At 39.3% G+C, this 17045-nt stretch overlaps 2 protein-coding genes across 5 annotated transcripts in view; both read left to right on the forward strand.

Moving 5' to 3' along the window:
* The window catches only part of LOC116078218 (zinc finger protein 54-like), a 27128-nt gene extending 19920 nt beyond the window's left edge, over window positions 1-7208 (forward strand). For all 4 annotated transcript variants that reach the window (XM_031353263.1, XM_031353262.1, XM_031353265.1 and 1 more), the window contains 2 exons: window positions 1998-2124; window positions 5042-7208. In XM_031353263.1, coding sequence (XP_031209123.1) covers window positions 1998-2124; window positions 5042-7056 — 2142 coding nt within the window. In that variant the 3' untranslated portion in view covers window positions 7057-7208. The remainder of the gene's footprint in view (window positions 1-1997; window positions 2125-5041) is intronic.
* A 5141-nt stretch (window positions 7209-12349) lies between these two features.
* LOC116078220 (zinc finger protein 54-like) overlaps window positions 12350-17045 on the forward strand; it is a 26465-nt gene continuing 21769 nt past the window's right edge. The window contains exon 1 of the mRNA XM_031353266.1: window positions 12350-12800. The gene's annotated coding sequence lies outside the window, so the exon portion shown is untranslated. The remainder of the gene's footprint in view (window positions 12801-17045) is intronic.

The raw sequence follows: 17045 nt of genomic DNA on the forward strand, positions 1-17045 counted from the left end.
GCTGTCTTGGTCATTTGCCTTTCCGCAAGCTGAGTGAATATATACCCCTTCTTGTTCATATATAATCTTCCCGCTCACAACGCCCGCCGCCGCCATGTTCCCCTCGCGTGCCTGGTGATCTATTTTCTGCTTTTCATGATTTCTTAAAGTTATCTTTATGAACTGATTCACCACAAACTCCGAAAATCTGTGATAGAATTAGAACAAGAAAAGCAATTACCTTTATGTACTTTTTCATAATGAGTGGTTATTACATTCATGGTGGCTTAATTGTGCCATGAAACAGATGTTGTTGATTGTAGACCGAGATTATATTCTACCTGTCTTTCTCTTTGGTATTTAATATCATGATGGTGGAGATGTGTCTACATGTTTGTTGGCACCTCATATCTGTTTATCTCAGGAAAATTACACACTTGTTTAGGAAGCTCAATGGTTACTTCCGAAAGTAGAGAGGTCAGTATTTTTACTCTTTCATTTACTCTTCTTTGTGTCCCACATGCATAGCAAGTGCAGAATTCTTGAGCTTGAACTCATTATGTAGAATTATATGGAATGCATCAATACAAATGTCTTGTGGGCAATGACTGATAAATGTACATAAACTTACATTTGTTGCAAAGAGACTATCCCTCATGATGTCCTTGCTCTAGACACTTTGTTCGAATGTCAGCTCTCCATGCCTACCCTGCAGCTGCAGTGTACTGAAATTGCTATTTGCCTATGTTGGCTCTTCTATATGCTTAGAAAAAGTTTAGATTATATTAAATGTATCTTATGCAGATTTTTCTATCTGCTTGTTAGTGGCCCAAATAGTCTTATAAAAATTATTTCGGTAGACTACTTGATTTTTATATGTTACAATTAAACTTGTCAGATGTAACATTACTACAATCCTTGCTACTATGGAAAAATACCAAAATGCATTGCTTAAAAGTCAATGAGTTCTGCCTTCCATACCTACCCCTTTGCTATTTAATGGTGTAGCATTGCATCTAGAGTTTAAAAAATCATACCTGAGCCTGTTAGAATAGAGTTATATAAGACCCAGTAGAGACAGGATTGACTCAATGACTGGATTTTAGCATGGTCTTCAGGCAGAACATTTAAGAACACATGTCTTCATCATGAATGTGCTTCTGAGACATGTACATTGTGGTCTTGTGGGACATGAATATTGTAGCATGTAATTATTAAAAACAACCCATGCTAACACCAACTACTTGCCAGCAATGCGGGCTAGTCTCCCCTATGGCAGTCTGCTGGGTTTCCTGCGGTTCACTGCTGCCAAACCACTTGTATCTTTCCAGGTCATCCTGGGCCTGGTGGCCACTGGCTCTAAACCCCTGACCCCTTATAATTAAGACTCCCGAAGCTTGTAATTTATCAGTCAGATTTATAACAGAAAATTCTCAACCTCCAAAATGCCCACTCAAAGAACTCAGAACTCAATTGATATTGATACAAGCTGCCCACCTAGCCTGGACAAATGTGCCCTATATTACTTTATTGCTCTTCTATGATAGCCATAGCTACCTGTGGCTATTTCAGGCCACATGTGGATCCGGTTGTCTTCTTCCATCTTCCTGCGCCCTTCCTCTGTCTACCTCCTGCCTCCTTTTCTCTAAAACTTTTAGCCCAGTCTTCTTTTTTCATTGCCCAATCACAGGCTCTAGCCTTATATTTCACTTGATCTCACCTGCGGAGAGACAGAAATCTACAGAATATGGCACCCATAACATAGATAACCATGTCCAGTTCTTAAGTATGTGCCTTTTTCAAGGATATGCTGTGAGACTAATGTGTCATCCTGTTTTCCCACAGTTTGATCATTTGTTACAGAATATGACTATCTTGGAAATATCGTTTTGATTATTTTTTTAGGTTTTTAAACTTTTTGATGATAATGGTCTTCCTTCATCTACATCCTGTTTCCTTATATCCAGGAAAACACTCTACCCTGTAACATATAGTTGAACTATAATTTTTTGTTTCAGGGTCTATTGACATTCCGAGATGTGGCTGTGGACTTCTCTCAAGAGGAATGGGAATGCCTGGACTCTTCTCAGAAGGTTTTGTACATTGATGTGATGGTGGAGAATTACAGCAACCTGGTCTCTGTGGGTGAGAGCATTTTTGTTGTACAATTCTTAACTCGTCCTTTGTAAGTACTGACCCTATAGGCTGTAAACTCTATTAAGCTGTCATGGAAGAAAAACAGAAGACTAGGCAAAGTTTGGTAATGAAAAAGAAATTTTCCAAGAGGCTCACCTGCCAACATTAGCAGAAGACAGCCAGAGGGTGTGACTACTATGAGCAAGTAAGTGTGTGATGGAGAGACTGGACACAAAGGCAAGCATGGTGGTTTGTGCTCTTGGAAGAAGAACTGGAACAGAAGATTCATGCATAGTGAAGAACAGCCTGATGTGAGAGGCCTGCACTGCCATGTAAGGCCATGGCGATGTCTGGGCCATACTGCCACTGCCGAGGGCCATGTCTGTGTTAGTGGCCCTATTGGTACCGTGGGTCTGTGTTGTTAACTGTGGCCCATGTTATCACCAAAGGCCATGCGGATGTCTGTAGTCTGAGCTGCTGCCTGAGGGCATGTTGATGACTGAGGGGATTCCTGAGCTGGCCCTGCCTCTCATCAGCCACTACATGGTTGCACAAGCTCTGACTTGGGCATGGAAGAGTTGTCCCTGACAGTATGGGTGCAAGAGGGCTGACAAGCAGACCACCTCGGCTACCACCCAGGATCAGGTCTAGGACTTTGAGTTAGCCCACCAAGATATGTACCCCAACTATGAACTGCTGACACATGTGAAGAGGCCAAACTGGCAGAATTTCCATGACTCATGGCAACAACAGGATATCCAAGAGGAGCCTTGGTGAGGGTCCAGTATTGATGGTGTAGCAGAAGCAGGAGACCTAGAACCAGGCTAATGACTCATTGCCACAAACATTTTCATGGAAATCTATTTGTGCAAAGGTGTGTACACTGTGACACACCACAACTCCCAATGCCACTATGCTGAATAGGTGATGGCAGAGTGGACTTGTACATGGACTGGTACAGTACTTGTACAGCACTGGTTCAGCAAGAACTGAACCAGGTGTGAGAGAAGGCTACAGTATATACAAGAGCAGGCCATTGCCCCAAGGCATGGCCAGATTATTTATTTTATTTTATTTTAAATTTATGTTTTATTTCATTTGAGGAGTTGCTTACAAGGGTGGAAAGCAGATATGGAAGGACAGGCAAATGAGGGGAGTTGAGGTACATGATATGAAATTCTCAAGAATTGGGAAAAAAAATCATGTTAAGATAAAAAAGAACATTTTGATGGTATTTATTTTTTTTCTTTTCATTATCCATTATTAGACGTGCCATGCACCCTTGATTTTGGTTCCAGAATGCATTAAGATATTCAGTAGCATATACTATTTCTACCAATATCTTAAAGCTCCATAACAATCATTGCAATTGACATTTTTAAAAGATTTATTTATTATTTTATGTATATGAATACACTGCAGCTCATCTTCAGCCTGTAGCTCTCTTCAGACACACCAGAAGAGGGCATCAGATCCCATTACAGATGGTTGTGAGCCACCATGTGGTTGCTGGGAATCGAATTCAGGACCTCTGGAAGTAGTAGCCAGTGCTTTTAACCGCTGAGCCATATCTCCAGCTCCCTTGACAATGTTTTAATTGTAGGAAAACCTCAAGATATGCAAACTGAAAATTCTCCCAGAATATTATGGAGATTATGACTGGAAGTAATAATTGGGAATTCATTAGTAGATTCCTCTAATTTGTATTCTTCTCAAGTACTTTGCACAGTACTGTCTTAGATGGCTGTGTTGTTGCTAAAAGTTCTAGCATGCATTGTGGGCTACCTCACAGAATAATTGGATTATTGTATGCAGAGTAGTTCTGGTTCATCTATCTGGAGCAAATAAGTTTGCCCTGGAAGATGGATAATTGTAGCCAAAACCAGGGAGCGCAAGTGAATGAGCAGGACAACAGTTAAGGATTCAAGTGAAAGCGAAAGCAAGAGCTGAAATTGCCTTTGCTGGATTCAGTTCTCCTTGAAAGGATTCCTGATCCATGCACTTACTACAGTCTCCTGTCCTCAAGATGCATCCTGCCTGCTGTAACTCTTAGAAGTCGTTGTGACTTATTAGACCTGTATGGGAACTTAATACTAGTACAGTGTGCAATTTTTCTTGACTGTGTAGCCATCATGAAGCAGTAGTATTCTGTAATTGCCTTGCTTGCTGGTATGTCATCATATGACGTTTCATTTTCATTCCAGTGGAGGATACAGAGATATCTTTCTGGAAAATAATCTTAGGAGTTGGTACAGATTAGGCTTGAGCATAACCATATAAGGAAAGCTAAGAAACATGTGTGGCGCTCAGACAATGGAAGAAAAGATATGAGCAATAACTGCTGGTGAAAACCCTGCCTCAAATGATCTAGAGCATTGGATATCTGGCAAAATATTTGCTTTGTATTCATTACTTTTGAAGACTCTAATGCCTTTTTTTTTTTTTAAAGAAACAAACCCTTTGATGTTTTTCAGTAACTTTTAATCTTAAAAGGAATTGTGATTCCTGAACAATAATCTTTGTTGCTATACATTAGAAAGTACAAACACTGTGAGCCTAGGATTGGATTGAAGTATTCATCCATTTCTGAGAAAAAAAAATTAAAAATAGAGACATGTATACTAAGTATAATCAGCGAGTGAGCTCCATTCCAAATCTAATTACTTACCCTCACTTATTTCTTCCATCTTGTGCCAAGTTAGTTTCAATAATGATGAGATATCTATTAGAAATCAGTAACCTGGAAGGCTGCCATGCTTGTTTTGTGAGGATCCATACAGTTACAGTGAATGAAAAGTGTTGAGTACTGGGAACTCTGTTCTAAATAGTTCGACTTAGTTTGAAAGAGAACTTATAGACACAGTCATTTATCACAAATGTCATCTGGAAATAAGCCCTATTAATCTGAATTGTACTCTTTTTTCAGAGAACTACTACATATGTGATACTGTCTCTCAACCTGTGAGGACTGAAAAGGAGTCTTGTCAGTGTAATGAGCTTGGTGAAATGCTTCATGAACCCTCCAACTGTACGCTTTATAAAAGAGGTAACACTACAGAAACCTCTAATAACTACAGATGCTGTAAGGACAAGGATGCCTCTGTTGACTCATCACACCCAGATAGACACAAAAGAATGCATACTGGAGAAGACCCTTGCCAATCTAGAGACTGTGAGAAATCTTTCAATTTGTGTTACAACATTAGGCAAGATCAAAGACTCTACCCTGCAAAGAAAGAACACAAGCAGGATGAATATGATGACCATTTCAGCTCTACACACAGTCTCATGCAACAGACAGTTGATGTGGAAGAAAAACCATATCAGTGTGGGCACTGCAGGAAATACTTCAGTACCACCTCATGCCTCAGTATACATCAGAGAATTCTTACTGGAGAGAAACCCAACAAGTGCAATATTTGTGACAAATCCTTTAATCAGTGGTCAAGTCTTAAAACAGATCAAACATTTCATGCTGCAAAGAAACCATTCAAATGCAAGGAATGTGAAAAGTCATTTGTGCAGGTATCTGCACTTAAAAGCCATCAGAGAAGGCATACTGGAGAGAAGCCTTACAAATGTAAGGAGTGTGACAGATCCTTTGCCCACTGTGCATCATTAAGATGGCATCAGAAAATTCATTCTCCTGAGACACATTATGAATGCAAAGAATGTGGTAAGTCCGTTTTTGAATTATCAGATCTCAAAATGCATTACAGAATCCATACTGGCGAAAAGCCTTACAGATATGAGGTATGTGATACATCTATTACTGTGAATTCAACTCTTAAAACTCGCCAGAAAATTCATACTGGAGAGAAACCTTACAGATATAGGGAATGTGACAAATCTATTACCAAGTGCTCATATCTTAGAACATATCAGAGAGTTCATACTGGAAAGAGACGGTATAGATGTACAAAATGTGATAAATCTTTTACTAATCACCCAAATCTTAGGCAACATCAGAAAATTCATACTGGAGAGAAACCTCCCAAGTGCAAAGATTGTGATAAATCCTTTCTTCAGATTTCTAGTGTTAGAATACATCCGAAAATTCATGCTGGAGAGAGATGTTATAGGTGTAAGGAATGTAGCAGATCTTTTACCTGGTTCTCAAATCTTAGAGTCCATCAGAGAGTTCATACTGGCGAGAGACCTTACAGATGTAAGGAGTGTGGCAAGTCTTTTACTACAGGCTCAAATCTTAGAATACATCAGAAAATTCATACTGGGGAGAAACCTTACAAATGCAAAGACTGTGACATATCCTTTATGTGGATTTCAAATCTAAGAACACATCAGAAAATTCATTCTGGTGAGAAACCTCACAAATGTAAGGTATGTAACAAATCTTTTACTAGGTGTTCATATCTTAGAGACCATCAGAAAATTCATACTGGAGAGAAACTTTACAAATGCAAAGACTGTGACATATCCTTTATGTGGACTTCAAGTCTTAGAAGACATCAGAAAATTCATACTGGAGAAAAACCTTACAAATGTAGAGAATGTGAGAAATCATTTACTCAGTGCTCGACTCTAAGAGACCATCAGAAAATTCATACTGGAGAGAAACCTTACAAATGCAAAGACTGTGACATATCCTTTATGTGGATTTCAAGTCTTAGAAGACATCAGAAAATTCATACAGGAGAGAAACCTTACAAATGCAAAGACTGTGACATATCATTTCTGTGGATTTCAAATCTTAAAACACATCAGAAAATTCATACTGGAGAAAAACCTTACAAATGTCAGGAATGTAACAAATCTTTTACTCGGCACTCCTATCTTAGAGTCCATCAGAAAACTCATACTGGAGAGAAACCTTACAAATGTAAAGACTGTGACATATCCTTTATGTGGATTTCGAATCTTAGAAGACATCAGAAAATTCATACAGGAGAAAAACATACCGTTGTAAATAATGTGACATAATATTTATTGGGTATTCTCTGCTTGCAAATCACAGGGAGATAAGTGATCGAAACATAAAGATAACATAACAAGATTGTTAAAGCCTTTAATGAATATTGAAATCTTACAAAATGCATCAGAGTTTATATTAAAATAAAATTCTGCAAATGTAACTGTGGGGAAAGCTTTTTATTTCTTTTAATATGTATGAGTGCCTGTAAGTATTTCTGTGTACTACATGTATCCCTGGTGCAGGTAAAAGCCAGAAGAGAGCATTATATATGATAATGAAGTTGGCATTATAGACAGTTGTGTTTAGCTGTTTATATGTTGGGAATTGAACTCTTATTCTCTAGAAGAGCAACCAATGCTCTTAACTACTGAGCCTTCTCTGCCATCCCTGGGAAAAGCTGTTAATAAAAACACTTAGCTTATTCAACATCCAACCATTCATACTAGTGCCAGGCAAGATGGTACATGCCTTTAATCACAGGACTCAGAAGACAGCGGCTAGAAGGTCACTGTGAGTCCAGTTCCAGGCCTTCCAGAACTACCTAGACCCTTTTTAGGAAAAAAAAAGATCATAATAAGGACAACATATAATAATGTTAAAATTTTGACAAAGAATATAATTGTACTATACATCACATAGTTCATACTTCTGAGAAACCATGTAAAGGTTTCTCTTTTCCTTCCTTTCTTTCTCCCTTCTTTCTGCCTGTGCTCTCTCTCTCTCTTTCTCTCTTTCTTTCTTAGAATATAGAAACTGATTTTCAAAGTTGATTCATTGGTTTTCGCTCCCACAGCAGTATTTGACCACCTTTGCCCAGTTTTATGCCAACAGGAATTATCATTTCTAGTCCTGATGATGGCCACTGCGGCTAGGGCAGCCTAGAAGCTTAAGGAAGTCCTTGTATGCATTTCACCAATACGTTTACAAACTGTTTTGTTTATTTTAGTTTTTCTTTAGGTTTGTTGAAATAGTTTTCCTTTATTTGTTTTATTTTTCCTCTGCTTTTTTTGTACTGTAATTTTTTTTGATAATAGTGTAATTACAAAAGGTTTCCATTCCCTTTCCTACTGACAAATCTTCCTGTATATTCTTCTGTGCTTTCTTTTAAGGTCATGGCTTCTCGTTTTATTAATTGTGATTGTATGCATGATATGTATGTATGTATATATAAGGTATGTATTGTCGGGGTTCAGGAGTTGTCCCACAAACCACACAAACAGCAGTCTCAGTCAGACATGTACAGTTTATTGAACACAATGAGAGTGATCAAATCATGGCAAAAGTTTCAGACTGGGGAGCAGAAATCTGCATGTCTGTACATTATCCAAGGTCACTTTATATAAAGGGAAAAAACCACAATGAGCGCATAAGGAGATACAGGGTGTCCGTAGGGTGATCAGTCTTTTTCCTACAGGCATAACAGTTCAAGTTCATCCTTTTCCTTCCGGAACCTGAGTGAAGGCTCCATGCAGCTGTGGAACTTTCCAAGGAGAGCAGTTCTCCAAAAATATGATAACAAACCTCTGACCATAGCAGGATGTATGGCCAACTTGACCTCACTCAGAGCCAAATTATTTTTTCTGTGTCTTATAGTTGGGCTGCTCTCTTTTTTAGTATTAGCAATATGGCCTTAAGCAAAATGGCTATAGTTATTTGTAAGAAGTAATGCCAGGGAACCAGTTTAGAGAAATAGACTTCAACATGTATAATTGATATACATATATATTCTTAAATATAACCTCCTCTGTCTATCTTATGCTACTTGTGTATCTGTTTCCAATGCTGACCATTTGGTTTTGGATAAGTAGTTGATATGCTCTCCCTGAGGGTGACTTCTGCTCCCAGCATTGTGCAGTTGTCTGTAGTACACTCTGTAGGGATTGAGGCCTTGTGGGCTTTTCCCCATCCATTTTGGCATGTCCATAGTTGTGCTCATTCAGCTCTTGTTTGGGCAGTCATGTTTTTGAGATTTTATGAATATAGCTTCTGGCTTTACCAGGAGAAACAGTCTCACTGCAAACTGTGATCTTCTGCCTCTTGAATATTAATACCCCATCTTCAAAAATATCCCTTGAGTGTTTCATAGATGAATCCATTGGGCATGGTCTCTACAACTCTACATTTTGATGAGTTGTGGATTTTTTTTTTGTAGTGGTCTCTGTTGAAGGAGTAGTTTCCTTGAGGAGGGAAGGAGCCTACATTTATTTGTTGGTACAAGGAAAGATGCTTAGATTTTCATTAGGGATTATTCTGGTTTAGTAAAATGGTGGTTGTTGATTCTCCTCGAAGAGTCCTGATTTCAACAGCACCGAGTAGGTAGCTATGTTTCCAATATCAGTCATGATTTCCTTTTGTTAAGAGTATCTTAAGTCCAACTAGAGAGCTGTTGGCTACCACCACGGTGAGCCTGCCACTACTGAACCCTTAGAGTTGTCCTGCCAAGATGACTGTTTATGTGCTTCATAGGCATCATAGCTGGGTAGGACGTCCTCCTTTGGAGGCTTGCATGATGATTCTGGTTTCATACAAGTTATTCCTCAGGGAGGAGTCTGCTTTACTTTGAGACAGGGTCTCTCTGTATACTACCTGATGTCCTAGATTCTCTATTTAGACTAGGCTGGCCTTGAACACAGAGTTCCCTTTTTTCTGCCTCCTGAGTGCTTGGTTTGAAGGCTAAAAAGGTCTTGCCCAACGACACATACCTTTTTCTTATGTCTTTGTTTGGTTTGTTGGTTTGTTTGTTGTTTGTAGAGACAGAATTTCATTGTGTACCTTGGCTGATCTGGAACTCACAGAGACCTGCCTGCCTTTGCCTCCTGAGTGCCTGAATTAAAGGCATGCACCACTACTGCCCAGGTCATGTGCTTCTGACACTTACCCAAGGTAAAGGCTCAATTTACTTGATAGAAATGTGTTGACAAGTGGATTTTCTGTTTACTGACATTAAAGACTTCTATTGTACTAAATAGGATAGGATACTCCAATTGAAATGGATGCATTTCCAGGTGCATATAACATACCAAATATAAACAATATGAAATAAATAATATAAACAACACTAAGAGGAACAATGGGACTGAAGCAATTATAAAATGCCATCTTTAAAAGAACCCCACAACCAGAATGACAGGATTCTATCAGAACTTTAAAGAATTAACAGCAAATCAACTTAACATTTAATACTTCTTGACAGACAAAAAAATCAAGACTTCTTGACTCTATTACCTGATACTAAATGAGATAATGAACCTGCCCTGGTGGAGCATGCCTTTAATCATTCCTAGCATTCCAGAGGCAGGGAAGGCTAATCTCAGTGAGTTCTAGGCCAGCATGTCTCAAAAGACAAAAAACAAGAACAAAAACAAAAAAATCCCACCACATACTGGTACAACCAAAAAGAAATCACACACTGATGTTAAAATTAAGAAATTGATCTGATCACATTAGCACCAGTTTTTAAACACAGGTTCATACAGAGAAACTGCTACACTCACTCGTCTATCCCAGTAGGTCTACAGTATCAGGGTTAAAACCTGATCATGGACAAGAGGCATTATGACTCCAAAGGGAGTTTGTCTCCTGGGTATTTCAGTCAGTTGCTGGCATCTCCTAACTTAGACGTGTTCCAGATTGATCTCTGCTAAGTCTGTGGAGAGATCTGCATGCTTTCTTTATTCAGGCATAAAGGTGCCGTAAGAAATATTTCATTATAGGTAACACTGAGATTGAACATTATTTCCTGGCCTCCACAGTGTTTCAATAATCCTAATTGATTTCCTAGCTGTAGTTAGCTTGGAATTTCTACAAAGGAGCTGTCTTATCAGACAGAGTGTCTCCAAAGTTAGAGATTGCAGTTAGGCAACAATTATCAGAGCAGTCCCACACAGGCAGAATTGTTTTAATGCCTCAAGACAGACCTTGAGAGTTTATCTTGGGGCTGCCAGGACAACCCAGTCCATTCACTCCTCCGCCTTGCACCTGGCTGATTGATTGTACTGACCTTGATGTGACCATCTCCTGCCTATGTGACTTCTGTAGTTTGCCCTGTTCTCTGTATAACATATAAGCCTGATTCTACTCTGTAAAAATTACATTCAGTTACAGCACTCCCTTGTGTCTGTTTCTGTTTGTCATTTCTTCGCCAACACCTTGTTTACCTGACTAGGACCCTGTTCCCCCGACTGGTTGAGGGAGGCTGAGACTGGCCGGCCCGTGGCAAGAAACCATGTCTACAATGAATGAATGAATAAATATCTCCCCCAATTTTCTATTATTAGATATATCACAAACACAGACACACACACATCACATCATTGTGTGTTTCTGTGCCTGCTTCAAATACTGCCCACTCTCATCTCCTACTTCTTCACTATCCTGGTCCACAATTCCAACAGTCACTCTACCGTGCTCGTATCTATTCATTTTGCCTGGGATCCACTGAGATGAACCAGAGTCATTTGTGCGACTGTGGGTTTGGAGCCTGATGTGCTCAGCACAGGATGACAACTAAAGGCAGTGATTCTTCTCCTACAATCTATCCATAGCCAACATATGAGAGATAAAGAGAGATGTTCCACTTCATAGACTGATTGTGGTCTTGTGTGAGGCCAGTGCAGGCAAGGACAGTTGTTGTTGGTTACTGATTACAATAGTTGTATGGAGTCTAGAAAATGGTGTGTCTTAGCCCTCCCTCCTCTTTCCCTTATTTCCTAACCTCCTCCTCTTCCTCAGAGTTCCCCAAACTGGAGATGGTATTGAGTAACAGACCTTTGCAGGACTAGAACTATGTACTTTACTTATTTTTTTTTGCATCTGGGCTAGTGAAGAGTTTGCATCCACCAGAAACATGTCACGAACAAAGAGCCTTGTGAATGAGTCACAGAAGACAAATAAATGCCTTTCTGAGTTAGTAAAATGACAAGAGCCCCATCTAGTGGTGAAAGCAGCACAGAGTGGGATGAATTCAACCCTAAGCTGTTAGCAAAATGATGACCACTGACTTCTTTAGACACTTTCTTTTTCTTTTTTTCAAAATCCAAGTTCTTTGAATGTCTGTACCAAAGTCAAAATTTCAGAATTTCAGAATTTGGTTTTGGTTTCGCATGTTTGTGTGTTGGGGATGGCCTCTGGCTTCTCAAGTTAGCCTGTTATTGTTTGGTATGAAATATGTGTTCCAGAGGCTTGTTTTCAGCTGTTTTGTACCTGAAGGATTCAGAATCCAGGATGGGAATCAGATACGGGGTGCAGCATCCTATTAGGCCCAGTTCTGGTCTAGGCAGGCAGTGGTCATGGGGAGGCTGTGCATAGCGGATCCAGAGCAGCCTGACAGCGGGAGCTGTGTGGCAGGAAGCCTGAGACAAAGTGGGAGGGACCAGTCTTCGAGGGGCAGTGATACACACCCAGAAACATGGTGGACAGTTGTTAGACATTAGGTGGGGATGGAAAAAATAGTGTTCCGAGGGGGAGGAGTTAGGGCAGTGACGTAACGGAAGCTGGAAACTGGGTGTGGCAGGCTGGAGAAGTGGAACTGAGAATCAAAGCCAGAAGTGTCAAGGATCTGTCACGTCCAGAGCTCGCGGCCCTGCACCGGGGGGTGTTGCAGGGTACAGACCTGGAGTCGGACGACACAGAGGACTTCGTGGGAAGCTAAACCTCCAGGCAGCCGCGGGAGCTGTGCCGGGCATCCTGGCGGAGTCAGCAATCAGCTGCGAAGCGGCGGGAACCGGAGCTAGGCGGCCCTGGAACCGCCCAGGTCAGAGGAGCTGCGGGGCTGGAAAAGGGCGGGAAGGGAACTGGGTATGATCAGTTTGTCTTCTGCTTTTAAGGAATCTGGCTTCCCTTGATAACTTTTAGCTCACATAAATCGGACTAATCCTGTTTTTTTAAATTGATCTTCTGAATGCCAAATATTCCTATTATAGTACTGTTGTAGAATATTTGAATTTATGTATTGCTATTTGAAAACAAATTCTGTTTGTTCAGGTTAAAAGGAAAAAGCTCTTGAAATTTAACATTCATTCACTCTAACTCGGTTGTTTTACCAGGGGACTTACAGTGACTTGGCATCCGCGGAGATCTTTTAGATACTAGTCATAAGAGGAGTGGTTGCAAATGTAATTTAATCCAAAAGAATTTTTTTTTTTGCAAGTTACATCGGTATGGTTGTAAACATTAACATTTATAAGTAAACTTTCATTTCTCCTTATTAATTTATTTACTTTACACTTCTATTGCAACCCCTTCCCCCACAACTTCCTCTCCTTCCTGTCCATTCCTCATGCTTCTCCTCCAATTCCTCCTTTTCTCCTCAGAGAAGGGGAGGAGTTCAATGGCTCAGTCTTGGCAGATCTAGTTGCATAGGATTAGGCTTATCTACTATCAAGGCTAGACAAGACTGCCTTTTTGGGAAAGGAATCCAAGGGCCGGCAACAGAATCAGAGACAGCCCCGCTCCAGTTGTTACAGGGCCCGCATGACAACAAAGCTGAACGTCTGTTGCAGTTCACAGTTAGAAAGGACATTATAAGCCGGCGCAAGCCTTTAATCCCTAACCTGGGAAACAGGCAGGTAGATCTGGAAGATCCTTGTCATCCTGATATGCAGACATACTTTAAGGACAGCCAGGGCTACACAGAGAAATCCTGTCTGTTGGAGACAGGAGAAGAAAAAGAAAAAGAAAAGAGAAAAGAAAAGGTATTGTATACTATAGTACTATACAACATATTTTGAATAATTACTCTAACTTGTCTATATTAGAAAAATGTCAATAATAGTCTTTTGTCTCCTTTCAAGTAAAGGACTCTGTCCATGGGCATACAACCGAACTGTTATTTTTTGGTTCTTTTGTTTGTTGTGTTTGTGACCTGAGCCCATTGTGTTGCTGCATCTGGACTAAACTCACCATGTAGACCAGGCTGGACTGAAAGTCAGAGTTTAACCCAACTCTGTCTCTTGAGTGCCAGGATTAAAGGTGTGAACCAAGACAAATATTTTAACTGCTGTTTCATATTTTATGGTCAGTTCACAGCCACTAGTGTGACTGTGGACTTCTTCAAGAAGGAGGGGCAAATGACAGGGCCATGCTGGGAAGGTTCTGTACAGAGACTGGATGCTGCACAATATAACACTCTGGTTTGTGTGGGTGAGAATACCTTGTTTCCAGCCTCCCTTGCTCCTCCTCAGGGTTCTTGGCGAGTTATTCTGCAAGCATGAATCCCTTTGGGGGTATAAGGCTTTCATCAATTTTAGTCCTGGATAAATAAGGACCTGACAAGTGTATAATATTCTCATCCCAATCATTCCATTTCATTTCTGCCCACCAGTTTTCACTGAGGTCTGATTAGAAGTGAGCTTCAACTTACACTAACTAAAAATGCTTTATAAATATTTTCAGTATTCTGAAACTGCATGAGAATTGGGGGATTATTGTATAATCCTCTCTTCATCTACTGATCATAGTAGTATGTTACAAATCCAGATGCTTTTGGAAGAATCACTTTCTCATGTACAGGGCTCACTGATCACCCACACCTGCTCATCTGTGGAGACCTGTAAGCTGGAGAGGGAGGAGACAGTAGGTAAGGATTCAGATATGTTGGAGGATTGATGAAGGGATGGCAAAGGGCTCAAGTGAATGTGGAAGTGGGACATGAAATCAGTTTTGCCTCATTCTGTTTCACTATCAATAGTTCTGGAGACTTCCACTGATGAAAATCTCCTCAGGATTATCCTATTGTAGAAATGAGAAAACTTTGTTCAGAAGAATTGCTACTAGGTGGCAATAAACTTTTACTTGACTGAGCATGTGAGGGATGCTGTCCTTACTCCATGCACATCACTGACCAGGTCTACATACCAATATTGCATGATTTTCATTTCAGTGATTTTTATATATTATAAAATTATAAAATTAAAATCTCTTAGATGTAATGTTTAATGATTTTTGGATCTTTTGTTACTTCATACCTTCTCTACTTTTTATTGTCAATTTCTCTGTTCCTGAAAATAATGCCATCAGAGTTTTGATAAGAATCAGGAACTATATTTGCAGACAGGTAAACACAGTCTGTTCGGTCTTCCTTTTGCAATCTCCTATTGTCTGTTGTCATGACAATTCCAGGTGGTTTCCGTTGCTGTGATTGTGACACACTGTGACATCACCTCTAGGTGTATCCTCTTAGCGCTTTCCAGCTCTGTGCTGCTCCTTGGTACTTTCAGGATTACTTTCTGTAAAATATGCAAATGAGATTTGAATAGGAATTACTTGGCATCTACTTCTAGGCTGCCTTCTCATGTTTGAGAAGTACATGGTTAGTGTGCCTGTTTTCACATGTTTTCTGTAATCTGTTATAGATGTCTGCATTCTGGGTTTTGTGACCTGCATTCGTTTTGGTAAAGAACTTTCTATCTAATGGACCATTATATCATTTGCTAGTACTCTTATTTTGTATTTTAATACTTTTGTCGTAAGTTTTCTGTCCCTGGTATAATTATGATCATGTCTTTACTGAACTCTATATTCATAGCATTTAAAAAAGATTCCTCTGGGCTGGTGAGATGGCTCAGTGGTTAAGAGCACTGATTGCTCTTCCGAAGGTCCTGAGTTCAAATCCCAGCAACCACATAGTGGCTCACAGCCATCTGTAATGAGATCTGGCGCCCTCTTCTGGTGTGTCTGAAGACAGCTATAGTGTACTTACATATAACATTAAATAAACCTTTAAAAAACAAACAAGCAAAAAAGATTCCTTCTTTCTCAATATTTTGTATCTGTCAGTATGAAATAAATTTTTGGTAGAAAATATATTTTTAATCTTAGCTTTCATTTTGTGGGGTTTTTGGTTGTTATCTTTTTTTCCTTTTCTTTCTGAAATGCTGTTTACATCTTTGGCTTAGAGATTATTATCCATTTACATTTCATTAAATTACTGAAACAAATGCATTTGTTATTACTTAGGGTGGACACTGACTATGTAAATATGGAACCTGTGTATAACAAATGTACATTGTCTCATGACCTAAAATGTAGAGCTTTTTATTATGTACATATTGAACATTTTGTCTGCTCTTGAACTTGTTCTCTTCAATTAATTTGCATATTTATTGATTATTTTATTGTTTGCATCTTTTACAATTTTTGATAGGTTTTATGTTTCTATCCATTGTACTGTAGAAGTCTAATACATGTATCTACTGGATAGTTTGTCTCTTCAAGCTTTATAATTAGCAGTATTTCCCTGGATGTTTTAATTGTACACAGTACTATTTGTCAGTTCCTGCTCTGATATCAAGTGTCACCCCCTTGTGTTACTCTGCAGGATTCACTATTTCAGGTTATACATGAAGGTGCGTGATTCTTTGTATAGTATGAGAGACTTGGACCCATGTTCATGTGTTTGTATGGAGATAGATATTTTTCCCCAGTACCACTGTCTGAAGAGGCTACAACACATGTTTATGATACTTTGGTGACTTTCACCTGGCCAATGGTATTGGACAAATTCTGGATCTGCTGCACTTTTGCATTGAGCATTAGGAATCACACTGGAATTGCTCAAGCATTATAACATTTTCCATTTAGATATTTATGTCTTATATATATGAGTATTTTGCTTGCATCATATCCATTCTAGACCTGGAGTTATGGGCAGTTGGGAACCATGTGTGGATTCTAGTCATGTGGATTCTAGTTATGGAACTTGTATTTCTACAAGAACAGTAGACAGTGGAAGTACTGAGCCATTTCTCTATCCCCATATTAAGTGTTATTTATGTGAGTAGGAATAATAGAAAATGTTCTAAAGCCTTCTAATCATTTTTATGTGGTATTTACACATTTTTCAATTTAAACATACATTTATTATTTTAAATTATTTTTCCTTTAAATATTTTTGTATGTTTGTGTGCATTCTCAAATGTAAAAATACACCACACTCAATCTGTATGTTATCAGGGATGAACACTTGGTGTTGGATATTCTGTTCTCTGGGAAAGGCTAT

This window comes from Mastomys coucha, unplaced genomic scaffold (assembly GCF_008632895.1).
Source record: "Mastomys coucha isolate ucsf_1 unplaced genomic scaffold, UCSF_Mcou_1 pScaffold5, whole genome shotgun sequence".
Taxonomy (NCBI): Eukaryota; Metazoa; Chordata; class Mammalia; order Rodentia; family Muridae; genus Mastomys; species Mastomys coucha.